Source organism: Micromys minutus, assembly GCF_963924665.1.
Source record: "Micromys minutus genome assembly, chromosome: 29".
Taxonomy (NCBI): domain Eukaryota; kingdom Metazoa; phylum Chordata; class Mammalia; order Rodentia; family Muridae; genus Micromys; species Micromys minutus.
The window spans coordinates 12,237,930-12,262,377 of record NC_137964.1 but is presented as its reverse complement, the minus strand read 5'-3'; the positions used below and the strand labels follow the sequence as shown (position 1 = coordinate 12,262,377).

General features: G+C 55.8%; 2 protein-coding genes across 11 annotated transcripts; one reads left to right on the top strand and one right to left on the bottom strand.

The window, feature by feature from the left end:
* Positions 1 to 1,986: 1,986 nt before the first annotated feature.
* GIGYF1 (GRB10 interacting GYF protein 1) lies at positions 1,987 to 16,952 on the top strand. 9 transcript variants are annotated; one of them, XM_080941057.1, is made up of 27 exons: positions 1,987 to 2,150; positions 8,503 to 8,746; positions 9,592 to 9,723; positions 9,985 to 10,093; positions 10,205 to 10,334; positions 10,436 to 10,531; positions 10,626 to 10,737; positions 10,856 to 10,964; positions 11,203 to 11,243; positions 11,382 to 11,546; positions 11,709 to 11,962; positions 12,050 to 12,158; positions 13,056 to 13,190; positions 13,334 to 13,434; positions 13,566 to 13,737; positions 13,836 to 14,002; positions 14,138 to 14,238; positions 14,318 to 14,437; positions 14,548 to 14,648; positions 14,904 to 14,986; positions 15,073 to 15,216; positions 15,297 to 15,521; positions 15,759 to 15,946; positions 16,041 to 16,201; positions 16,284 to 16,474; positions 16,548 to 16,674; positions 16,768 to 16,952. In XM_080941057.1, the coding sequence occupies exons 4-27, from the start codon at positions 10,059 to 10,061 to the stop codon at positions 16,818 to 16,820; spliced, it is 3,120 nt and encodes a 1,039-aa protein (XP_080797183.1). In that variant the 5' UTR covers positions 1,987 to 2,150; positions 8,503 to 8,746; positions 9,592 to 9,723; positions 9,985 to 10,058; the 3' UTR covers positions 16,821 to 16,952. The 9 variants fall into 9 exon arrangements, with proteins under 9 accessions (XP_080797183.1, XP_080797181.1, XP_080797182.1 ...); XM_080941055.1 differs by having other exon boundaries at positions 16,545 to 16,674; XM_080941056.1 differs by having other exon boundaries at positions 15,756 to 15,946.
* Positions 16,953 to 19,223: 2,271 nt separating this feature from the next.
* Positions 19,224 to 24,226, bottom strand: GNB2 (G protein subunit beta 2). 2 transcript variants are annotated; one of them, XM_080940585.1, is made up of 10 exons: positions 24,075 to 24,226; positions 21,672 to 21,817; positions 21,382 to 21,420; positions 21,179 to 21,285; positions 20,861 to 20,924; positions 20,621 to 20,783; positions 20,459 to 20,525; positions 20,090 to 20,291; positions 19,784 to 20,000; positions 19,224 to 19,706 (listed from the first exon to the last, which is right to left on the bottom strand). In XM_080940585.1, the coding sequence occupies exons 2-10, from the start codon at positions 21,726 to 21,728 to the stop codon at positions 19,600 to 19,602; spliced, it is 1,023 nt and encodes a 340-aa protein (XP_080796711.1). In that variant the 5' UTR covers positions 21,729 to 21,817; positions 24,075 to 24,226; the 3' UTR covers positions 19,224 to 19,599. The 2 variants fall into 2 exon arrangements, with proteins under 2 accessions (XP_080796711.1, XP_080796712.1); XM_080940586.1 differs by lacking the exon at positions 24,075 to 24,226 and adding an exon at positions 21,942 to 22,097.
* Positions 24,227 to 24,448: the final 222 nt, after the last annotated feature.

The window sequence follows — 24,448 nt, the reverse complement described above, 5'->3', positions numbered from 1 at the left end:
AAAACTATCATGGGACTAGCCCAATGCTTCTTAAACTTCCTTTAATATCGTTCCCCATGTTGTGCTGACCCCCAACCATAAAGGTATTTCCTTGCCCGTTCGTAACTGTAATTTTCCTACTGGTATAAATTACAGTGTAAATGTACTTCTCCTGTGGTCTTTTGGGGTCGAGACCCACAAGTTGAGAACCACTGGGCTAGAGGCTGGGTTAGCCATTAAGATTGCGTACTGTGTCGGGCACACACGCCTTTGACCCTGGAACATGGGAGGCAGAGGCAGGTGGATCTCTGAGCTCCAAGACAACCAGGGCTCCACAGAGAAACCCTATCTCAAAATAATAAGAAAGAAAGAAAGAAAGAAAGAAAGAAAGAAAGAAAGAAAGAAAGAAAGAAAGAAAGAAAAGAAGTGTGTAGTGTTCCTGAAGAGGACTTCAGTTTAGTTCCCAATGCCCTTGTCAGGAAGCTCACAACTGCTTGTAACTGGGGGGGGGGGGGGGGGAGTGGGGGGGGGAGCGGGATGCTCTCTCTTGACTTCCTTGCCCGACACACTCCTGTGCACAGGCCTCACTCAGACAACCACATTCGCAGGATTACATTTTTTAAAAATCACGTTTACAAAGAAGAAAAGGGAAACCTGTGTTGATTCCATCTTTATTGCTTTTGGCTTGGAGTAAAATTATAAACCTTTTGTGTAGTTTTTGTTCGTTTTTTTTAGGCAAAGTCTCAAGTTGCCTGGGCATGCCTGGAACTCCTGTTCCTCTTGTCCCCTACATAACCGCTAAGGCTGCAGGGGTGTGTCACCATACCTGGCGCCCTTTCTGCATGGAAAGCACTGGGACACAGGAGCTAATGGCCTTCCCATAAATAATGACCAAAATTGTGGGGGTGGGGGTGGGGGTGGGAGAGGTACATACTGGTAAAGTGGAGTGACTGGAAGGCAAAGGCAAGAAAATTACCAACATTTTAAGAGTAGTGAGTTCAAGCACCACCCCAGCTACAGTGGGTGAGACTGTTGTAAAAACCAAGCTACAGGGAGGCAGAGGCAGGCAGTTCTCTGAGTTCAAGGCTAGAAGGGGGGGGGGAGAAAAAAGGAAAGAGAAAACCCCACAACAGAATACAAGAAGGAAGAACAGAAAGTGGGGGTGGGGAGTACACCGACTTCCAAAGAAAACCATGGAGGTGCACACCAAACTTTTTACATACTGAGTTCATCAGTCTTGAGGGAACGTCATTCTTAAATCTGCTTTTGAATTTCTGAAAAAACACTTACAAACTCATCTGTAACCAAGGCTGCCCTTGAACTCCTGACTCTTCTGTTCTACCCCCCAAGAGCTGGGATTAGAACATGTGCCACCTTTCAACTTTCTCTGGTTTATAGTCTGAGACCAGGTTTCCCTTGAGTAGCCCAGGCTGGCTACAAACTGTTCCTAAGGGTTGGAGAGCAGGATGTGTCTCTCTTTGGCAGGTTCACTTGCTCGGATGGATAGTCTTACTCTCTAGCCCAGGCTGGCTTTGAACAACTGATCCTCCTGCCTCCACCCTACCAAAAAGAAAAAAAAAAAAAAAAGCTTACACCCCAAAGAACCGCACGCTGCTGTTCGGGGACAATTGTCGATTGACTCTTATTACCCTTATTACTCTAACCCAGGCGGGCTCCCTGAAAGAAGCGGGGCTTGGCCAGGAGAGGGCGGCAGAAGTGGGGGGGACTCCCCCCACCACACACACACCAAGCCTCAGGTTGCACAGGCACCCCGTCACGTGACGGGCTGTGGAGGGGGCTCCCGGGTCACGTGCGTGGGGTGGCGGTGGGGGGGAACCTTGCATTAGGTTGAGGGCTGCAGTGGGGGAGCGGTGGGGGGGACGGGGGTCGCGGCGGGTCGGAGTCCAAGAGCGAGGTGGCGGTGGGAGCCGCAGCCGGCCGCGGTGGCGTTGGAGGGGGCGGCCCCGCGTCCGTGTCACGTGGTACAAGGCGGGCAGCCATCTTGCTACAAACACAAACAGAGAGGAGCGGCCGCCGCGGGAGCGCCAGCGCCCCCCCAGGTCCCCCCCTTGCCGCCGCCGTCCCGGCCCGCCGCGCGCCACCCGCCCGTCACCGCCACCACCGCGCCCGGGTCACCAACGCCCCGGGGGACCGGGAACCTCGCGCCCCCGGTAAGCTCTGCGAGCACCGGAGCAGGCCCGCCCCCGACGCCAGCGGCGGCCGCCCGGGAGCCTTTACGGGCAGAAGCCGGAGCCACCGCGCGCGGGCCCTCCTCCTTGTCCACCTCGGTGGCCGGCGCGCCAGCCCTCCCTCCGACCCTCCCCTCCCTCCCCGGGGCGGCCCCGCGGCCTCGGCTCGGGTCTTGTCGTCTCCGGTGGGGGTTGGGGGGAGGCCCTGCTCGTCCCACTCTGTTCCTCGGGGCGGGAGGACCGGGAGGGAGAGGGGGGACGGTGGCGGTCCCCGCGCGCCCCGCGCACCTGGCGCCCCTCCCTGAAGGGCACGCCGTCCTCCCGGCCCGTGCTTTCCCGCACCCCCCGCGCTCTGTCCGAAGTAACGGTCGCGGCTCTGGGGTCCCCTGCAAGCTCCCCGAAATGTCCCGCTCGGGCCCGGCCTCTCTGCTGTGTGCTGTGTGCGCGCCCCAACCTCCCCTTTTGGCGGTGTCCCCTCTTCCTCCCCCCCACCCCCCACCCCGCTACGTGCCAAGCACGATTCTGGTAGCGGAACCGGGGCCTGGCGGGGGCTTTGCAGGTCCAAGCGTTCCACCACTTTGGCCAACATGGTAGCTTTATTCTGCCCGAGCACCTCGCCTTGGGTCTTCACCTCGGTTTCTTGCGTTTTAAGCGGCCACCTAAGTGCTTGGTCATCGATGTTCCTTTTCCCTCCTCAGTTGTCCGGCCGCGTGAGACACCTGTCTGTCTGAGCTGGGGCTGCTGGGCATCCCTGGTCAGGCTCTTCCGAGTCCATTTGTCCCAGCTAGGTGCGACAGCTGCAGGTCACTGCCCCTCACAGTCTGCCTAGAATTCTTCTTAATTTTTTTTTTTCTTCAAGATGAAAGACCCTTCTGTGTCCCCTCTTAGACCTAACAGTTACTACAGTTCCCAAGCAGCCTGCAGGGCTGAGTCTGGGAGATGCTAAATAAATAGTTGGTGGCCAGCTCTTTTCCTACACCCATCTTTCATTCTCCTCCTGTCTCCCTGCTCAAAGTGCTCCCCTTCAGGAAAAGCCTGTCCCCAATAGTCTTTGACTCTCCAAGCTTCAAGCCACTTTTCTATTCACCCCCTACCCCCATCTAGGACCAGTAAGTCTCTGGTTGGCTGTGGCACATATCCACCCAACTATTCCCTTTGCATCCCCTGGCCAGCCACCCTCTAGCCCAGCTCGACTTGTATTTCATAGGTTGTACATCAGTATCCCAAGTTTGGGGAGGATTTGAGGAACTTGGGTTATTGGTCTCCACTGACTGGGGAACCTGGGGGAGGTGGGTTGAATTCCCCATGAGGATTCTAGTAAACTTTTATGGTGTGTTCACCCTTGTTGACTGGCTTTGTCAGCTAGTGGATGCAAATTAGTGGTTTGTAGAGATAGTGAATAAGGAATCCCAAGTTTACCCTAGCCTTTGGTGTCTGTTTTTGGCATTTGAGATAGCCCCAATGGTGAGATGGCTCGGCTGAACAGGGTACTTGGTTTGTAAGCCTGTTGACCAAGAACCCTCTTCAGGCTGGGACTAGAAACTGCACAGAGTTGTCCTCTGACCCTGCACGTGCCTCTCCTCAGCATCATACATGTACAGTAAAGAGAGAAAATGAAAAACAGCTCAGCTTTAGGTGAGATAGGGTGACCCCAACGTTTGAAGGAAGGACTTCGGTGGCTAAAGTGCTTGAGCAAACATGAGGACCAGTTTTTGGATCTCTAGAGCTACATAAATGCTAGGTGACCACACAGCCATCCTAGCCATCCCAGGAAGACAGGGAATCCCTCTTGCAGGAGGTTAGCTATACCAGCCAAAACTGTGTATTCTGCCTCAGCGAAGAGACCCTGCCTCAATAAATAAGGTGGGAAGCAACTGAAGACACCCGGCATCAACCTCAGGCCTCTATGTTTGCGCATATGCATGTGTGCACGTGAATTCACACACATACATGCACACCATACTCACACAAAACATAAAAGTTCTAAGAAAAAGCTTGGCTTTTTACACAAAAAGCCAAGTACCATGCTTAGTACCCAAACATTCAGGAAGCAAGAGGGTTGCTGTATGTTTGAGGCCAGCCTCAGGTACAGCATGAGATAGATGTACAAGCATCAGCCTCAAGGTATAAGAAGAAATTGGAAACAGCTTCAGACTCACATAGGAAACCTGAACATTCAGGGTAACTCCTGCCGCCTTACGCATCTTTCTCTGCCCATCTCGGGTGGTGGTGAGGGTGTCAGGGTGCTCTGTCAGGGGAACTGTAACTTTATTTTTTATGAACTGGAGTCCCCAGCTGGGCAAGCTGGCAGAAGGAATCAAATGAGGTAAGGCGTGAAAATACTTTGAAAACTGTGAAGTCGGTTCATAATTGCCAAGCGCTGAGGTTGTCACCGTGGCTCAGAGTAGAGCAGGGGTAATTAATACCCTGCAGCCCGTGCGGGCCTGTATCCCTTTTTCCTACTACACTTGGAGGGAGAACATATTTTACATATGTGCATACGTGTGTATAAATGCACATATATGGTCTATCCTGGGAAAGTGGTTAGACATTTGGGGCTTTAACTCTGTTAACCGTGGTACAAGAAGTTGCCAAGTTGCATTGCTTTAGGTTAGAACAAAGTTTGGGGGGATAAAGTAAGGAGGCATTGTCCCTAATTGTGGCCAGCTTGTGCTTGGAGTTCTGAGCATCGCAGCCCAGGGCTCTCTCAGGAGGCTGCTAGTTCCCAGACTCAGCCTGTGCCTCCAGCAGGGGTCGGCCTTTGAATAGCAAGAGAACTTGGGTGCCTGGGGACTTGAGGGGTAGGCTGTGGGGGTAGAGGGGTCTTGGGAAGCAGAGATGTGAGCTGGAGCCGGTCTAGGGGAAAAGACCCTTCGTTAGCCTAGGCAGTCAGCAGAAAGGGGCGGGGAAGACTGGTCCCAGCCCTGCTGCTCACGGGTTTTCTTCATTAGAGCCTCAGATGCTTTGAGGAGCTGGGATGGGCAAACTTGGGCTTTGATCTTTTTCCCCCTCATTTTTAAATTGCAGTGTGTGTGTGTGGATACAAGCATGCCCCATGATGTTTGGTGAGAGGACACAGGTTGGTTCTCTCCTTCCACAATGTGGGTTCTAAGAATCAAACTCAGGTCATTAGGCTTGGCCACAAGCACTTTTATCAGCTGAACCATGTTACCAGGATGATGCTGTTGGTTTTTTAATCTGTTCTTTTCCCAGGACTTCCTTTCTGGCAGGACTTGAAATTTTCTCACGGGTCATTGCAATGAGAGACCCCTTTGCTGCACAGAGGCTTGGGAGCTTACGTGTGGCTTCTCTTACTTTGAATGCTGCCGTTTCTCCACCTGGGCTTATGGATAGAGGAGAGTTTCTCCGTCTTGTCACTGTGGGCATCTCAGGCCACACGCCTGCTGCCAGGCCTTCCTATACTTATACTACCTGCCTGACTCAAAGTGCTGGGGACTGAGCCCCCCATCTGTATGCTCTTTGTGTGAGGCTGTCCTGTGGATTGTAAGCTAGCCCACAACATCCCTAGTCTCTACCCGCTAGAAGCCAATAGCATCCTTCCGCTCAGCCCCGGCTGTCTGCAGTCTTTGTCCATAATCCTGAGGGAGCGCGCGCGGAGCATGTTCCTCAGCCAAGAGCCTTGGCTCCAGGCTGCACGCAGGGCAGAGACCTACTTGTGGCATGGGAAGAAACCACACAGTGGACTGCCTGCTGCTTGCTGGGTCCCTTCAGTGTGAGGAAGGAGCCCAGTGCTGCCCAGTTCCTCCCTGGCACGGGGCCTTTTCTCTGGCTGGTTTGCAGTCTCTGAGCTTGTCCACGTTCCCCTGGGCCTTGTCCTGCCTCTGCAGTGGCTCCACATTGGTGCTGCCTGTGCTTTTTCCCCCTTTCTCTTTGTAAATTAAGGATATCGTCATCGTCATCACCCTGTTTACTACCCCACCCCTGTTAGTGCGTTGTGGGGGCACACACATGCACCGTGGCATGCATGTGGAGGTCTGAGGATAAGTTGGTTCTCTCCTTCCACCATGTGAATTCTAAGGGATCAAACCCAGGTGGTCAGGCTTGGCAGCAAGTGTCTTCAGGCTGAGCTGTGTTACCAGCCCACCTCTCCTTACTCTTTCCAACCAGGGCCGTTTCATGAAGGGTGGGAGGATGCCAAAAGGTGAGGGTAGGACACCCCATTGATGTCTCCTACCAGACAGCCTTGCCACATGGCCAGGACCTATGTCTGATCCTCTAGGAGTTAACTGAGAAGGTTCCAGGTCGTCACTTTGGAAATTGTTTGAAGGGGCATGTGGGTTCTTTGTTTGGAACAGGGAAAGCTTAAGAATGAACTGTAGCCCCACAGTGGCTTCCCCTAAAACACTTTTGACATACTCGAAAGTGCAGATAAGTGTGTAAAGACCAAGGTTGGTGTTACTTCTCTTAGAAGTCTAACTTTCTGCTTTTTTAATCTTTGTGTATATATACACGTGAGTGTGTACACGCATGTGGCAGTCAGAGGTCAACCTTGGACAAGGTCTCTTGTAGGTTTCACTCATCTGATTGGTCCATGAGCTCCTAGGGATCCTCTTGTGTCCCATTTTCCATCTTCCCATAGGAACCCTGTCCACCTTTATGTGGGGTCTGAACTCTGGTTCTCACGCTTCTGCGCTTTACCTGCTGAGCCGTCTCTCCAGCCATCCACTTAAGCATCCCAGGAATGCTCCTCTTTCTACCTCCCTGGAGCTAGGGAGGTAGAATAAGTAGGAATGCTGTGTTTACCTGAGTGTTGGGGCTTGAACTCAGGTCCTTGTGTTTCTTCAGCAAGCACTTTACTGACTGAGCTGTCTACCCTGCCTTACAAAACTTTTTGTTGTGGTGAGATTTTTTTGTTGTTTGTTTTTTAAAAATAAATGCTGAGGGTTGAAGCCCGAGGCATGTATATGCTAAGTGCATCCTATGCCACCAGTCTTGCTAAAGCTTTGGTAAGTGTTTGGTGGAGGTTAGGTGTGAGCAATAGCCGTGCAGAGACCCTGAGTGATTTCCTACTCCCGTGTCAGTGACTCACAGCTCCAGGCGTCCAACACCTTCTAGACTCTGGACACCTGCTTTCAAGGGCACACACCATCATCATTGTCCACCACCTCTAGACGCATCTGCGTAATTCAGAAATAAGTCTGAAATGGTCAGTGTGAACCAGGCATGCTAGTGCATGCCTACCATCCCAGCACACAGGAGACTGAGGCAGGAGGATTCTTTGGAAACAAAAAGTAAAATCTGCCAATTTAGGCATTAAAATTTTTTTTTGGTAGTTTCTTTTTTAAAAAACATAAGCGTTGGTGTTTTGCCTACATGTGTGTCTGTGTGAGGGTGTCGGATCCCCTGGAACTGGAATTACAAACATTTGTGAGCTGCCATGTGGGTGCTGGGAATTGAACCAGGATCCTCTGGAAGAGCAGCCAGTGCTCTAACCGCTGAGTTCTCTCTCCAGAGCCACTGCAGTCATTGTTTAGGTGTGTGGCTCTGCAGTGTTACACAGATGACGTGGGTATGTCCTCACCCTTTGGGCGCAGCTGAAACTAGACCCAGTCAGTGTTAAGTGTTAGCAGGCAGCCCCGTCTGTCTCAGCTCCAGGTCTTTGACTCTGACATGCCCCAACCCCTGGCTACACTGTAAGAAACTTCCTACAGGTTTATTTTACTTGGAGTCCAGTCCTGTCCCCCTCCCTCCTGCTGGAAACTGAACACGGGTCCTTTAGACAAGCAGCAAGCGTTCCTATCCATTGAACCATCTCTCCAGCCCCGGGTCCCTTTTTGGCAGTACTGGTGGCTGAAGCCAGAGCCTTGTGCGTGCTAGGCACATGTCTGACTGCTAAGGGACATCTCCAGCCCCTTTAGGTTTTTTGTTTTGTTTTTCTTTGGGGCAGGGAGCTGAGGAGCTTAAACTTCTGATCCTTGCGCACCACCACGTGTGGTTTATGCAGTGCGAAGGTGAAGTGCAGGGCTCTGTGCCAGCTAGGCAGGCACTCTGCCTGCTGAGCAACATCTCCAGCTCCACACTGTCACTGTCTGTGCATGGCTTGTTTCGCTTAGCATTGTGTCCCAAAGATTGCCTGGTCCCAGATCCCCTCAGGTGATAGAATAGAAATAATGGGATTGTGAAGGCTTCCTGAATATAGTTCAGCCATGGGGGAAAGGGGGCTCTCTGCAGTCTGGGTCAGCCCAAACTCTTGTGGCTTTGGGGTGCTGGGATTCTGGGTTACCCCATTGTCTGCCATGGGGTCTTGGTTTAGTTACAGGGGAGACCCTCTTTCTGAGGCTCCTCTAGTGGAAACTTTTCTTCCTTCCTCTAGACTCCTGGCATCCTGCAGCGGATGGGGACTGGAGAGGCACACTGGTCCAGCCTCCTGCCCAGCCAGTGATAAAACACCCACGTACTCCCCCTGGACACTGCCTGCCCTTCCTCCTCTCCTCTGTCCTTGCTGGATGAACCCCTTCCTGAGAGTCTCCTACCCAGGCCCCTAGAGGAACCTGCCCCTGTTGCTGCCACTGCTGCCTCATTAGCTGCTAGAGACTGAACTTGCCTCTTCCCATATGGTGAGGGAGCCTTCCGCCAGCCACTGTCCAAGAGCCTGGGCCCACCTTGACCTTTTCTGAGGGGCAGTTCTAGATGGAAGGGAAGGCGTTTAGGATTTGGTTCCCATTTAGTAGATGAGCCTGGGATGTTGTGGCCACACCTACCTGCTCTGAGCCTACTGTGAGTAGAGTGTCTGGGACTCTGCAAGTCCTGTCTGCTCTTTTGTCCATTTAGTTCCTGCTGAAACCCAGTCCCCTCAGATAGATGCCCCAAGTTTTTTTCTTTAGAGAAGTCAGCTTGTTCCAAGACTCATTGTACTGCTCGACAAAATGGACCATTCCTCTATAGGACATGGGTGACCCTAGTGTCTTCCTATTTTATTTTCTGAGACAGGAGCTCACATAGCCCAGGCTGGCCCTGAACTTGTATATAGCCAGAAATGACCTTAAATTTCTGAACCTCCTGTCTCTATCTCCCAAGTGTTTGGGATCAAAGGCAGGTGCTACATCCTTGTTGGTGTGGTGCTGGAGACAGGGTCTAGGGCTTCAGTATAATGAGTAAGTGCCCCCTCCCCTGGCCGAACTAAACAGGAGTGCTGTCCCAGGTTGGAATGAACTTACAATCTTCCTGCCTCTGCCTCCTGAATGCTGGGATTACGAACATGGGTATAAGTGCCTGTTCTGTGCTGAAAGTCCTCACTGTATTCTGGACACAGTGGTAACCTCAGCCGTCCCATGACAGCACTACTGACCAGTGACCCCCTTGTACCTCTCTCCTGAGTTCACTGCACCCAGCAGCTGTGGGCCAGAGGTTGGGAGGCCGTCTGACTCATTAATGTAACCACCCTTTTCCTCTTCTCCCTAAGGATCTTTCCCAGATGTGAAAGTTTCTCCCAGGCACTTCTGAGGCTATAGCTAGTTGCTTGGGGATTCTAGTTCAGCACAGCACCCAGCACAGACCCTGCCAGAGCCCTTGTTTCCCTGGACAGAACTGTCAGGTGAGTGTTGGGCCACCAGAGGGCATCCCACTGAGCTGGAAGGGGCTCAAGCTTCCTTGTTCCCTCAGTCCCTAGGGCTCTCCCCTACCCTGACTCAGCTTTGGTTAACTCATGGTATGAGTGGTCACCTGTCTGGCATAGGTGAGTTCAATGTCAAAATGGCTCACCATCTAGATGGAGGCCTGTCACTGGCCTGGCAAAGTGCTGGCACCATGACTGATCTGCAGCAGCTCATTTGTGACCTTGTCTGTGGCCTTACAGGTATTTGGACAGTACAGGCCTGGTCCTCTCTCCTCCGTTCATCCTTGACCTTTGAGAAGCATACCTGCTCCACAATGGCCGCGGAGACACTCAACTTTGGGCCTGAGTGGTGGGTTGTTTAAGCTCCAGCCCATGGCAGAAGCTGGTATAGAGGGGAAGGGCCACGTGACCTCCACCACATGACCTCCATCTCCCCCTTTCCTTTCTGTGCCTGTTTTAGGCTGAGAGCCCTTTCGAGTGGTGGCAGCGTGGCCTCTCCACCCCCATCCCCTGCCATGCCCAAATACAAGCTGGCAGACTACCGCTATGGGCGAGAGGAGATGCTGGCCCTCTATGTCAAGGAGAATAAGGTGAGGTCTGGGATGGAGCACGGTTCCCTCGCCCATTTGCCTTACCCGTCTGTGTGTTGTCTCTGAGTGGTTGATAAATTGGGCCTCCTGCCCCATCCCAGGTTCCAGAGGAACTGCAGGACAAGGAGTTTGCTGCAGTGTTACAAGAGGAACCACTGCAGCCTCTGGCTCTGGAGCCTCTCACTGAGGAGGAGCAGGTGGAGCTGGGCCTACGGTAGAGGAGCTGGGCTTGGGAAGATGGAGGCTGACTGGGTGATGGGTCCTCACGGCTATCCCTGGCTCCCTCCTCAGAGAAACTTCTCCCTGTCGGTGAACAGTGTGGCTGTGCTGAGGCTGATGGGGAAAGGGGCTGGTCCCCCATTGGCTGCCACCTCCCGTGGCAGGGGCAGCACTCGGAGCCGAGGTAGAGGGTGACTCTTCATGTTCTTTAGGGGAGGAGGTGGCCAGAGTCAGTGTGTGACGCTAAGGATGTAGAGCGACACTTGTGGATCCCAACCCCAACGTGAACCCTCTTGCTTCAGGGCGCGGCCGTGGTGACAGCTGCTTTTACCAAAGAAGCATCGAGGAAGGCGACGGGGCCTTTGGACGCAATCCTCGGGAGATCCAGCGAAGCCAGAGCTGGGATGACAGGTGGGGATGGCAAGATGGGGGAAGACAGGCAGAACGGAGGGATACCACTGAGCGGGCAGTGGGGTGACTAGAGGAACCAGAGACGCCTACCAGGCCAGCCCTGATCAGAGCCTCTGGGTCCTTCCTACCCTTTTTATTCTGGTTGTTTGGGGCTCTGTTGTTTTCTCCCTAAGTTGGCATCCCCCAGTCCCCTCGGGTGGGGATGATTTATGTGTTGACTAGCACCTTTCCTCCACAGAGGTGAGAGGCGGTTTGAGAAGTCTGCAAGGAGGGATGGAGGTATGAGAGCGTTGAATGTGGTGGCCAGTAGGGTAGGGAGGCAACCGAGATGGGGTTCCCAGGTAGAGGGTGGGGGAGAGACAGGAGTAAGCTATCTTGAGGTTCTTCTTTGCTTACCGTTTGTCTCCTCTGTGCCAGTACGATCTGGCTTTGAGGAGGGAGGGGCTGGCCCGAGGAAGGAGCACGCGCGCTCAGACAGTGAGAATTGGCGCTCACTTCGAGAGGAGCAAGAGGATGATAGCAGCTGGAGACTTGGGGCAGGACCTCGGCGAGATGGTGATCGCTGGCGGTCTACCAGCCCTGGTAAGGGGGGGGGCGAGGTGGGGCTCAGGATATCTTGGTGATACTGGGGAAGGGGGTGGCCATACCCATGAGGAATGGGAAGGCCCGGTGAGCCTGCAGAGATGGGTCTTGGTTTGGCTGGACACTAGAGGTTTTCCCCCTTCTCTTAACTTTCTCTTTCAGATGGTGGGCCCCGTTCCGCTGGCTGGCGGGAGCATGGGGAGCGGAGGCGCAAGTTTGATTTTGATTTGCGAGGGGAGCGTGGAGGGTGTGGTGAAGAAGACGGGCGGGTTGGGGGAGGCAGCTCTCACCTCCGGAGATGTCGGGGGCTCGATGGCTTTGAAGATGACAAGGATGGGCTCCCGGAGTGGTGCCTGGATGATGAGGATGAGGAGATGGGTACTTTCGATGCATCTGGAGCCTTCCTGCCTCTCAAGGTACCCACCTCAGGGACCTGTTGGCTGGTGGAAGCTGTTCCCCAGCGCCCCTCCCCCAACTGTGTCTGCTCTGCTCTTCCCACACAGAAGGGCCCCAAGGAACCTATTCCGGAGGAGCAAGAGCTTGATTTCCAGGGCCTGGAGGAAGAGGAAGAGGAACCATCAGAAGGGGTGGATGAAGAGGGGTCTGAGGCAGGTGAGCCTTTAGAGTTTAGGGATGAGGCCTGAGAATCTTGGGCTGGGGCAAGTTGGCAGAGAGATCTGTTGCCAAGCTGGCTACTGGCTGCCCACCTGTCTGTAAGGTCGGGCGGCTTAGAAACATTAAGGCAGGAGCCGTGAGACGGCTTGGTGTGTGAAAGGGCTTGCCACCAAGCATCATGGTCTGAGCTCAATCCCTGGAACCCACATGATAGAAGGGAGAAGAACCAGTTCCACCAAGTTGTCTTCTAACCTGCAATACATGTCATATGTGCTGTGTGGAGGGGGTGGGAAGGGTGTCAGGGTCAGGTGTGGAGAGCAACCTTTGTAAGGTGTGAACAGATAACTTTTAGAAGCTCTGTGGACCCCGCAGGCGCCCACACTGCCCCTCATCACATGTGGGTTCTAGTCACAGCAGAGCTGGGAGTCAGTGCTTAGTGCAGACTGCTGTGTGGTTCTTTGAATCTGTGCTCATGCTTGGTTAGGGGGTTGACCAGAGCTGAAGGTTATTAGACTCACTAGCCAAGGTCGTGGAGCTGTGTACACGCTGACTTCTGCTGCCTCAGATACTTTCCCCCTGCAGTTTTATTTTCCTGTGTCTGTGGGCAAGTCAGAGGACAACTGTGAACATGGGTCCTTGCCTTTCACCTTGTTTACGGTAGAGTCTCTGTTCCTTGTCTGTGCCAAAGTAGGCTTACAAACTTGTGGCGAATCTCATCTCTTGTATGTTTCCATAGGAGAACTGGAATTACAGACACGCTAGCACATGTGGCTTTTATATGGGTCCTTGGGATTTCACCCCAGGTCCTGGGAAGCAAGCACTTTTTATGCATCCAGCCAGCTCCTTGGCCCCGCCTCCTTTGCTTTTGCTGTAGTAATCACCTGTTTCTTTCAGGAGGGAAGGAAGCGACCCCATTGCCTCCTCCAGAGAAGTCCAGCTCCCCATCTTCACTGCCTGCCTTGGGCCCTCTCTGGACAACAAATGAAGATGGTGGTGAGGCGGTGGAAAAAGAGCTGCCTCCCTCTGAAGGTAGGCTGACAAGAGCCGTGCAGAAGGGAGTGACGGGCGTGGCGAGTGAAGTGCAGCTGTAGCCAGAGCCTGTTTTCCTGGCAGCTGCAGGAGCCATCTTGTCCCTTTTTCCGCCCCTCCCTACTTTCCCGTCTCTTCTTCAGGAGATGAGATGAGAGGACTGTCTCTAAGTCCTAGAATCAGCTCACCTCCCGGCCCACCTGGAGATCTAGAAGATGAGGAAGGCTTGAAGCACCTGCAACAGGTTTGGGTCCTGTGTGTGCTCAGGGAGCCCCCCCTGGGGTTGCAGAGTACTTTGTCCCATGTGTCCCTGGCCTGCCCTCAAGCCCAGCCGCCTCAGGTGGCTCAGACTTGCCTTTCTTCCTGGATTTCCAGGAGGCAGAGAAGCTGGTAGCCTCCCTGCAGGACAGCTCCCTGGAGGAGGAGCAGTTCACTGCTGCCATGCAGACCCAGGGCCTGCGCCACTCCACAGCCGCCACTGCCCTTCCCCTCAGCCATGGCGCTGCCCGAAAGTGGTTCTACAAGGACCCACAGGGGGAAATCCAAGGTAGCGGTGGGTAGCAGACTGCTGGGGCCCGCTGATCTCAAATGTGCCCTCTAACCATACCATGGCCACCTCCCAACCTCTTGATGCCCTTGTTCCAGGCCCTTTCACAACCCAGGAGATGGCTGAGTGGTTCCAGGCTGGCTACTTCTCCATGTCACTCTTAGTGAAGAGGGGCTGCGATGAGGGTTTCCAGCCTCTGGGAGAGGTGATCAAGATGTGGGGCCGTGTGCCCTTTGCCCCAGGGCCCTCGCCACCCCCGCTGCTGGTGAGCACTGTCTGCTCTGCAGGTTGCAGGGAAGGCCAGTGGGGGCAGCAGCAGGACCTCAGGTTTCCCCACTACCTTGCTTGCTGGGCATGCTCCTGCTGGGCACTCACACAGGCATGCTCTAACCTCCCACAGGGGAACATGGATCAGGAGAGGCTGAAGAAGCAGCAGGAGCTGGCTGCGGCAGCCCTGTACCAGCAGCTGCAGCACCAGCACTTTCTGCAGCTGGTTGGCAGGTATGGGGATCTTGGGGTCTTGCTGTGGGCAAGGCAGTGGTCCTGCGTGGTCCACTGTCTGATCCTGGTATGTCTGTAGCCGCCAGCTCCCGCAGTGTACAACACTCCGGGAAAAGGCAGCTATGGGGGACCTGACGCCGCCGCAGCAGCAGCAGCTCACTACGTTCCTGCAGCAGCTCCAGGCTCTCAAAACCCCCAGGTCTGTTGAAGTGGTGTGTGTAAGTGTAAATACGTGTGCTGGTGTGAAGTAGAGAAGGAGGGCAGGCTACAAGAGAAAAGTATCCTGAGGGCCAGTGGTTTGTTTCTCAGAGGTGGGGACCAGAACCTGCTCCCGACGATGAGCCGGTCCTTGTCGGTGCCAGATTCAGGCCCCCTCTGGGACTTACATACCTCAGCTTCATCACAGTCAGGTGAGTGGCCACCCTGCCCCAATCCATCTCTTGGTCCCTTGTCCCCCCAAGTCTCTGCTGCTGCCCCCACTCTTGTCTGGCCCACCCCACAGTGACCAAGCCCCCAAGCTGTTGCAAATGACAGGAAGTCAGCGGGCTCAAAAACGGGACCCTGGACATCTAGGCAGGGAGGCTCATTTGGGTACAGATGCTGCTTCCTATCTGTGGGTGGCTCTGCTGGGCCTGGGCCTCTGTAGCTGCTTTTTCCTCCTGCAGGTGGTGAGGCCAGTCTTTGGGACATACCAATTAACTCTTCGACTCAGGGTCCAATTCTAGAACAGCTCCAGCTGCAGCATAAGGTAAGTAGTGGCAGGCTCACCTGCCTGGTGAAGGCTGGGTGAGGCAGGTGCAGCCTCCCTGCTGGCTAAAGTCCCTGTCACCTCAGTTTCAAGAACGCAGAGAAGTGGAGCTCAGGGCGAAGCGGGAGGAGGAGGAGCGCAAGCGCCGGGAGGAGAAGCGCCGCCAGCAGCAGCAGCAGGAGGAGCAGAAGCGGCGGCAGGAGGAGGAGGAGCTCTTCCGGCGCAAGCAGGTTCAAGTCTCATCTGTCTCCTGGGTCTGGGCTGGGCCTAAAGCCAATGGGCCACCCTCACCCACTCTGTCCCCACCCAGGTGCGGCAGCAGGAACTGTTGCTGAAGCTGCTACAGCAGCAGCAAGCGACGAATGTCCCTGTGCCCCCTGCCCCCAGCTCCCCACCCCCACTCTGGGCTGGCCTAGCCAAGCAGGGCCTGTCCATGAAGACTCTGCTAGAGCTGCAGATGGAAAGTGAGCGCCAACTGCACAAGCAGCCTGCACCACGGGAGCCTCTGCGGGCCCAGGCCCCCAACCACCGAGTGGTGAGCACCCGCCCCAGGGAGCCCCTCTGCTGCAGTCTCCAGGAGCACTTGGGTTGGGGGGAGGTATCCCTGAGCTCGGACTCCTAGAGCTGAAGACCTCTTCCTTTCATTATTGGAAGGATGACCCCTTTCCTAGTCTTCACCTCATCCTCTCCCATTTGCCCCTAAATGAGCCTCCCAGCCTAGATGTCCAGGGTCCCGTTTTTGAGCCCCCTGACTTCCTGCCGTTTGCAGCAGCTTGGGGGCTTGGGCACTGCCCCTCTGAACCAGTGGGTGTCTGAGGCTGGGCCACTGTGGGGCGGGCCAGACAAGAGTGGGGGCAGCAGCAGTGGCAGCCTGGGACTCTGGGAAGATACCCTCAAGAGTGGCGGGAGTCTGGCCCGAAGCCTGGGCCTAAAGAACAGTCGGAGCAGCCCGTCTCTCAGGTGGGTGAGACACTTGCTTAGCTGGGGCTTGTGAGGGAACAAGGGATGCTACTGTCTGGGCTCACCTCTGCCTCCAATTCTCCACCTGCCTCAGTGACTCGTACAGCCACCTGTCAGGTCGACCTGTTCGAAAAAAGACAGAAGAGGAAGAAAAATTGCTGAAGCTGCTACAGGGCATCCCTCGGCCCCAGGACGGCTTCACCCAGTGGTGTGAGCAGATGCTGCACACCCTGAGCACCACAAGCAGCCTGGACGGTATGGAGGTGCTCCTTGGAGGCCATGTTGGCACTGGGGACGCTAGACCTCTCCGGTATGCCTGACTGTCCCTTCTCCATAGTTCCCATGGCTGTAGCGATCCTCAAGGAGGTGGAGTCCCCTTATGATGTCCATGATTATATTCGTTCCTGCCTGGGGGACACGCTGGAAGCCAAAGAATTTGCCAAACAATTCCTGGAGCGGAGGGCCAAGCAGAAAGCCAGCCAACAGCGGCAGCAGCAGCAGCAGCAGCAGCAGCAGCAGCAGCAGCAGGTGGAGTCTTGTGGGACTTGGGAAGGCAGGATGCCCAGGACACTCCTGACTCTGTTCTCTCTTGCCTTAGGAGGCCTGGCTGAGCAGTACCTCCCTACAGACAGCCTTTCAGGCAAACCACAGCACCAAACTGGGCCCTGGGGAGGGCAGCAAGGCCAAGAGACGGGCGCTGATGCTTCACTCCGACCCCAGCATCTTGGGTAAGCATCAGGTGGTACTGGGAAGCTCTGCTTTCCCTACACAGGTCACACAGGACCTGGGTGAGCTCACCCTCACTTCTTCCCTGGCTGCAGGGTACTCCCTGCACGGCCCTTCCGGTGAGATCGAGAGTGTGGATGACTACTGACCGGCCTGTCCCACCAGCCCCCTGGGCTTTAGACTCGGGTGGCAGCAGCACGGACCCTTGGGTCTCCAGCCTGCAGGCTCCCAACAAGGAGCAGAGGAGGAAGCAAGTGGGGCAGGGTCCCCAGCACTTGTTACAAACCACACGATGCACCTTAACTCACCCACCACGAGGCACTTTACAGATGGGGGAGGGGCTTTTCTTTTTCTCTTTAATTTTAAACATTAGGAGAGACAAAAGTATCATCTGAAAGCTAGACGGTAGACCCTTTACCCCTTTGGGGATAATGGGTATAACGTTGGACGGTCCACAGAGGTTTAGGGTTTGTTTTGTTTTGTTTTTATTTTTAATTTTTTTTTTTTTTTAAGAAAAAAAGAAAATGAAAAAAAAAAGTTAGGCTGAAAGTAAAAAAAAAAAAAAAAAAAAAAAAATCACACTGTTATTTTCGGCCAGTGGGTACCAGGTCCCATGGAACTGTCCTGCCTGGCTCCCCTGAGGCTGCTCTTACCCTGCTGCCTCTAGAAGGTGGGTCATTGGGGTAACTGTCAGCTGGGTGCTGGCAGTTTGCACAGCGAGGCCCTCTGGACCCGCTGTATCTGCAGCTCCCTGTGGCAGTTACTGTGGCAGGTGTCCTGGTAAGGGGCTAAAGTCACCCCTTGCCTCAGCTGCTTTGGGAACGTTGCACAAATGAGATGAGCTGCCTCGGCTTGCCCTCCCCCAGCCCCTCACAGCCCTCCCACACTGGCCGAGGAGAGCTGGGGAAAGACCCGTCAGTGCCAGCCTGTCAGGTGGGCTCTGAACTCAGGCCTGCTGAGGGGCTGCCCCCCACTGCTGCCATTTCGGGGGACAGCCTGGGTGTGACACTGAAAGCCCAGCTCCCTGCCTTTGCCACATGAATGTATTCTCTGGCCCCCAAGCCTGTCTCACCCCCTCTTGAGAAGGGACAAAGCCCTTCCTCCAGGAGCTGGAGAACACCACCTCCTTCTGTCATGGCGGAGGCCTTGCTTGTGTGAGGGGAAGACCCTGAAGGAGTGGTTGGGGTTAAGCCTGTGGGGGTGGGGCCGGGTGGGAGCCTCTTGATCTGCAGCCAGCTGTGTGGGAAGCAGACCACAGCTCTGTACCTGACCCCTCCACTGACCAAATGGGAGAGGCCTTAGCAGCCCCTCTCCTCGATGTTTTTCATGTTGGGTGTAAGGCTGGAGGTCGAAAGCGCCTGTGTCCTGGGCTGGGGGCTGCCTTGCCTGTTGCTCACCGACTTCACTCCTAGTCCCCCCGCCTGGGCTTGTCTCCATTGTTGTTTGGCTGTTCTCCCCCTTTCTTTTTCGTTTTGATATACTGTGTTAGTGAACTCTCCCATCGACCTCATTGCTCAGAATGCAGTATTAGGGCGAGCCTGTCACTGCCTCCTCCATGAATGTATTTCTCTTTTCTGCCCTGGGGAAGTGGGGAGTGGCCCCAGGTTCTTCTTTCCCATCTATCCCCAGAGGGGTGACCTTCTGTTTTCCTTTCAACTTTTTTTCTTTTCTTTTCTTTTTTTTTTTTTTTTTTTTGCACCAAAGTGGCAACTGGGTCAGTGTGGGGACCAGGCTGGCTCTCGGTGGAAGGGCCCCTCCACCTTCTCCCTGGTTTTGACAGTGTTAGCGTCTGTGAAAAGACAATATTCTCTCTAAAGCAATAAGGGGGTGATGGGCCAGGGGGAAATGTCTTGCTGCTGCTGGCCCCCCAGCTCCCCTTCCCTCTTGCCATTGTGGTGGCATTGGAGGGGTGGGAGAGACTCCTGTTGTGACTGAATGTAACCTACCCTGCCCCTGCCACAGCCAATGCAGGGGGAGGGGGGGCACTTGTCTCTTCCTACCCCTTCCCCCAGCTAAAGAGACTTTGAACTTGGGGGCCCATGAGCCTGGAGAGGCCTTAACCCTGTGAGGAAGTATAGGGGGAGCCCTCTCCCACCCCATCCCCTCTGAGAGTGGTCAATGTTTACAAGCCCTGAGCCCCTAGCCCAGGGACTCAGATGCCCCCCCCCCATCTTAATCCTTTTCCCATCCTAGTCTTACAGGGCCCTGCTGCTCTACCCTACCCCCTTGGGGTTCAGGGTAGTGTAGGTATCCTGTGTATCCCAGTTTACCCTACCTCTACCCTGTGTGACTTCCCTACTACCCACTCTTGTAAATACTCCCAATAAAACTTGGTGTGTTCTCTCCGCCCACCGTCTGCTGGTTTTTCCATGGTACTGAGCTGGGCAAGGGCATGCTTGGGTGGGATTGTTTGCATCTGGGAAATGCTGGCCTCAGCCTTATGTAGAACAAGAATGGGGGACCCCTCTGTCTATAGCTTAGAGGAGCCCAACACCCACTGTCTGTCTGCTTTCTGGAGGTAAGGGGGGAAAGCAAGTAAGGAGACTAGGTACAGAGTTGGAAGTGGTTCCTTTATGGAAAAACTGAAAATATAATAAAAATTAAAATAAAACCAGTTAAAAAAGCCAGCCCCTGGAGTTTCCACCTCCTGCCTCTGGCCCTCCAGAGGGGTGAGGCCCTGGCCCCAGGGCAGCAAAGGGTGAGGGCTTTCCTGCCCTTCCTCTTCCCCCATTCCATCCCCGACCTTCATCTCCGCAGTGGGGGCCCTCCCCCCGAGAGGAACCAAACCTGGGTATGGGAGCAGGACCCAAGGCCCTGTAGCCCAGGGAGGGAGGCTTGGCATGTGTACCCAGCCCCAAAGCTCCGGGCCTGTAGTGTGGGCATGGGCAGGGCTGCTCCCTGCCTGGGCCCATCTGGGGTTGGGGAGGTTAGTTCCAGATCTTGAGGAAGGAGTCCCAGGAGCCTGTAGCCACAGCCATCCCATCATCTGTGACCCCAAGGCAGCTCACACGGTTATCGTGGCCAGCGAGAACCCCTGGAGAAAAGAAGGACATATGAGCTAGTCTGCGTCACACTTCCCACCTCTGCCTTCTGTGGGCCCCAAGTCCTCACCTGCACGGTCACCCTTCATGGCATCCCAGATGTTGCAATTGAAGTCGTCGTAGCCAGCGAGCAGCAGCCGGCCGCTGCGCGAGAAGGCAACCGAGGTGATGCCGCAGATGATGTTGTCATGGGAATACATGAGGAGCTCCTGATCGGCCCGCAGGTCAAACAGGCGACATGTGGCATCGTCTGATCCCGTGGTGAAGGCATAGCCATTGGGGAAGAACTGCAAGATTTGGGCCAGAGATGATGAGGGTGTGGGGCAAAGCCAGGGGCGTGGGATACAGAGGGCAGCCCCCTGCACTCCCGACTTACAGCCACGGCATTGATATCCGATTCATGACCTATGAATGTCTGTCGGCACATGGAATCCCGAACATCCCACAGCTTGATGGAGGCATCGCAGGCACCTGACACAAAGGTGCGGCCATCGGGGGCCAGCGACAGGGACATCACATCCCCACTGTGTCCAGCAAACCCCACCGTTTGCTGGCCTGTCTCAATGTCCCACAGGGCACTGGAGAGGCAATAGGAGGAAGGATCAGGAATGAACCGAAAGACACAATCCCTGGCTTTCCTACCACACAGAGCCCAACCCTGACAGGCCACCACCCACAGAGGAAGGTTAGGTGCTCAGAAGTTTGCCACCTGCTAGGCAGGGAACCCAGCCTGGCAGGGCCTCACCAGGTGGTATCGCCAGAGCTGGTGATGATTTGGTTGTCGTCCAGGAAGCGGCAGCATGAAAGGTACCCTTGGGAAAGGAGGTTGTGGTCAGGTATTTTAGGGAGGACAGTCCATCTCTTTCCTTTCCCTGACCATAGCCTGGCTTCTCCAGGTTCCACTCACCGGTGTGGCCAGGTAGCTCTCTGCTGACCCTGACGTTACCCTCCCGGGTCTTGAGACTATAGATGGAGCAGATGTTGTCCAAACCCCCACAGGCCACAAAGTTCCCTGAGGGGGCGTAGGCACAGGTCATGACCCAGGAGGAGCGCAAAGGGATGGCATGGACCTAGAGAAGAGCAGCACCCCTAGTCAGAGTCCGCCTGGGACTGGCAGCCCTATCCCACCTTTGGGTGGCGACCTTACCTTGTTAGTGGTGTAGCTGTCCCAAATAATGAGCTTTCCATCCTGGGAGGCGCTGACCAGCAGCCTGGTGGGCCAGGGGCAGGGGAGGCAGACATCAGGGTGTGGAGACAGAGGGCCCCTAACCCTTCCCAACTAAAGCTCTTTAGAGGCATATCCCCAAATCCTCAGTATAACCCTGGATCCCTGGTCTTCCCAAACGACTGACAAAGGCTCTTCTCCCCACCAGACCCGAGTCCCCGATGCCCTGAGCATCACTCTGCCCATTATATAAAGTCAACCCGGAACCTAGGGACACTAAAGCAGGGGCCACCCACACACCTTGAGTCTGTCCCCCAGTGCATGGCATAGATTTTTGCCAGGTGTCCACGGAGGGTCCTCCGTGTTCTCATCTGAATTCGCCCCACTGGGTCCAGCCCAGCTGTGATCTGGAACAACGGAGACACTGAGACGGTACAAGCAACAGAAGCCCATCCGACACCGCCCATCCTTCAGAGCCCTGGGTAGCTCTGAAGTCGCCTCACCTGGGTCAGTGTGGAATCCCCGCATGCTTTCCTGGCGTCCTGTAAGGAATGGGCAGTGTAAGAGAGGGGAAGGAGAGAAGCAAGCGCAGAGGTGAGGAAAGAGTTAACAGGAGACAAGGGGCAAGGTGAGCCTGAAACATGGAGTCTAGGATCGCCTTCTCCTCCCACCCTGCAGCACACAAACACACACCCGCCACAGGCAACCCACTTGCTCAGGTCAAAGGGAAGCAGCACACTCAAGCCACGCCTGGCAGGGCTCGGCCTCCCCATCATAGCCACCAGGCCCTCACCCGGATCTGGTTCCGGAGCTGCTCAGCCTCCTGTCTCAGTTGCTCCAGCTCACTCATGGCGCCGGGCCCGTGGGGCGGGGTTGGGGGCGGCTGGGGGCCGCGGGACGGGGGCTGGGGGAGGCAGCTCCTGGCCGCTGGCCCGAGGCCTGGGAGGGGGAGAGAAATGCAAGGCTGACGTCAGGCCCCAAGACGGCCCGGGAAGCAGCCGGGAAAGGCGGGGTGGAAGTGCGCGGCCAGGAAAGGGTCTGCTGGGCAGGGGGAGCAGAGGACCTGGTACCCGGGGAAGGTTCGGGGTCTCCGGCACCCGAGAGACGTTGCCAAGGAACAAATGACTTCCCCAATCTTCCTCCCGGGCCCCCGGAAATAGAGTGGGAAGTGCAAGAGGAAGAGCAGGGGAAACCCCTCCCTCGGACAGCAGCCCGGGCGGGACACTCGGGCGGCAGGAACTGGGGATGGGGGGGGGAGTCCCTTCGAAAACAGACCCGGCGTCCGCCCCAGCCCGCACAAGGCACCGCCCTCCCAGCACCTAATTTTAAAAAGGGGCGGTGCCTGCTTAAATTCACCCCCACACACCGCACACCCTCTACACACACCCCCAGCTAAGACAGAGGTGGTGATGGGGGGGGGATGAGGGGAGAAGCTAGGCTGTTCGTGGGGTTGCCTAGGCAACCGTCACCCGGACTGAGAGCACCTCATTGGTGAAGTGCCCCCACCCTAGCCTCGTTGCCAAGGCAACCGCATCCGCGGCAGAGACCTGTAGGGTGGGTGACCCCACCCCCGGCCCCCATCGCCCCCGCCCGACCTAGTCTCTCGCCTCTTACCCAGAACCGGCCAGGGTGGCTGTTTACAGGATTTGGGAAAAGCCGATTGAGCACTAATAGGTTCGGGACGACTCAACCCGGGATAATCTCATTCCCGGCCGGCTGCACCCTATTAGCCGCTGGTCAGTGCGAGAGTAGCGGGGAAGGCAAGCCCCCAAGCCGCCAGCTCCTTTCAGCACCGAGATCGCCCGCCCCGCCGCGCCCGCACAAAGCCCGTGGGAGCCTCTCAGAAGTAATTAAGGCTCCCGGGGCGCCGAGCTGCTCTCTCCCAGGCGCCGGCGAGCAGCCCCAGGCGGCTCGGCCCGATGCCCCCGGGCACCCCTAGAGCCCAGCTCTGCGCCCAGGAGCCCCCGAGGCCTAGCTGGCACCACTCCAGCCTCCGACGTCCGGTCTTCCCGGGACACCTGTGCGATCTGGATGTGTATTGTGCACTCTGGCGACCCAGGCGTCCCCCACCCAGCTCCCACTTCCCCCAAGCCACTGGGCGTTCCTCTTCCCCGAAGATATTTCCCCTCCACAAGTTCAGCTTTCTGCGCCAGTGCCAGAGGATGCCCCTCCAAAATGAGGTGGGAGGGGGCAACGACACAGCTACCACCTCATTCCAGCTGTGGATAAAAGCCCCTTCCTTCCAGCTGCCAGCAGCCCAGGTCTGGCCTCAATGACACAGGCCTGGGGCAGAAGGCAAACAGGCCAGGAAGAAAACCTGGGTCGGGGGCCATGCTCCCAGCTTTTAGATCCCCCATTACCCTCCAAGGTTCCCTCAGCAGCTCCTCGATTTTAGGGACAAAGCAACCATAGACCCCAAACAAACACAAACAAAAAGGTGCCACCGCCTCCGCAGGTGTGAAAGGAGACAAGAGTGGCAGCTGGACGGCGCAGGCTGGTGGCGTGCTGCGAAGTGCAATGGGCCAGGCCCTCCAGCTCCTAGGACCTCCATTTTGCCCAAAAGAAAGCTGAGCGAAGGGGACAGGCGACTAGCCAGACCCGGGGTAGGGATTTGTAAAAAGAATAAGGTGCTGAGATCTCCAGTTTAGGGTTCGGGACTGAGAAAACAGTGCCAGAGCCCAAATCAAGGGACAGTAGGGTGGAGACGAAGACAAGGGTGGCCTTGAGGCCTTAGCTGTATCTCTTAGGATTCTGGAGTTCTGCAAGGCTAAAGCAAGCAAGGGTGTGAAACAAGTGGGCACGAGGGTCGTTACCCAGGGGCAAGCAGCAGAGTGGTGGTGGGAAAAGGGGGCGGGACAGGACCTAAAAGAAACCCGGAATTTAGCCCCCCAACTATTAAGGGAGCAAGAGGCAGGCAGGGCTCGGATGGGGGGGTCTAGAGTCAAAAAAAAATTGCCACTGATACTGCAGGGAGCGCATGCATTATTGAAGCCGAGGGTCCCCCCCGCCCCAGTTCCCCTTCCGGGTTTGGAAACGACCGGGCCAGAGGAAGGGAGGGGAGGTCTGGGGAGGTACGTCCGTTTCCCAAGAGCCAAACCGGGGAGACGGAAGGAACCGAGGCTTCCCCCTGCCACACACACACCCGTGGGAATTTGGGGCTGGGGGAGATGAGGACTCCTTTTGTCAGCGGAGGTACCTGAGGTGGTGGGACTCTGCCAAGGGGTCGCTTGGAGGAGCGCGGGAGGTCCTGTCTTCCTCCGCGGCGGAGGCGGCAGCGGCGGCGACGCGGATGGATTTCCTCAGTCACCCCAACTCAACCGTCCAGCGCAGCTCTCCCCAGAGCGGAGGGATCCCGCCCGCCAGTGACGCGGCCGTCGCCGCCGCGCCCAGGGCCAGGCTGGGCGAGACCAACTACCCAAGTGTGGGGGGGAAGCCTAGAGGCGAAAATACCACTCCGGAGGCAAAAACTGACTCAGTCGCAATAAAAGCACCATTTCACGTTTTTCTAACTCATCGAAGATCACGATACATAGTTTACTTCCTGAAAAGGAGCAAGACATCCATCCTCCC

Excerpts from the sequence above, each read along its gene's own strand:
- GNB2 (XM_080940585.1), bottom strand. The coding sequence starts at position 21,728 with ATGAGTGAGCTGGAGCAACTGAGACAGGAGGCTGAGCAGCTCCGGAAC. Across the intron at positions 20,292-20,458 it reads AGCTCTGGCGATACCACCTG|TGCCCTGTGGGACATTGAGA; the intron begins GTGAGGCCCTGC and ends TTGCCTCTCCAG. Across the intron at positions 19,707-19,783 it reads CATGAAGGGTGACCGTGCAG|GGGTTCTCGCTGGCCACGAT; the intron begins GTGAGGACTTGG and ends TCTTTTCTCCAG.
- GIGYF1 (XM_080941049.1), top strand. The coding sequence starts at position 10,059 with ATGGCCGCGGAGACACTCAACTTTGGGCCTGAGTG. Across the intron at positions 10,965-11,202 it reads AGCCAGAGCTGGGATGACAG|AGGTGAGAGGCGGTTTGAGA; the intron begins GTGGGGATGGCA and ends TTTCCTCCACAG. Across the intron at positions 16,202-16,283 it reads CACCACAAGCAGCCTGGACG|TTCCCATGGCTGTAGCGATC; the intron begins GTATGGAGGTGC and ends CCTTCTCCATAG.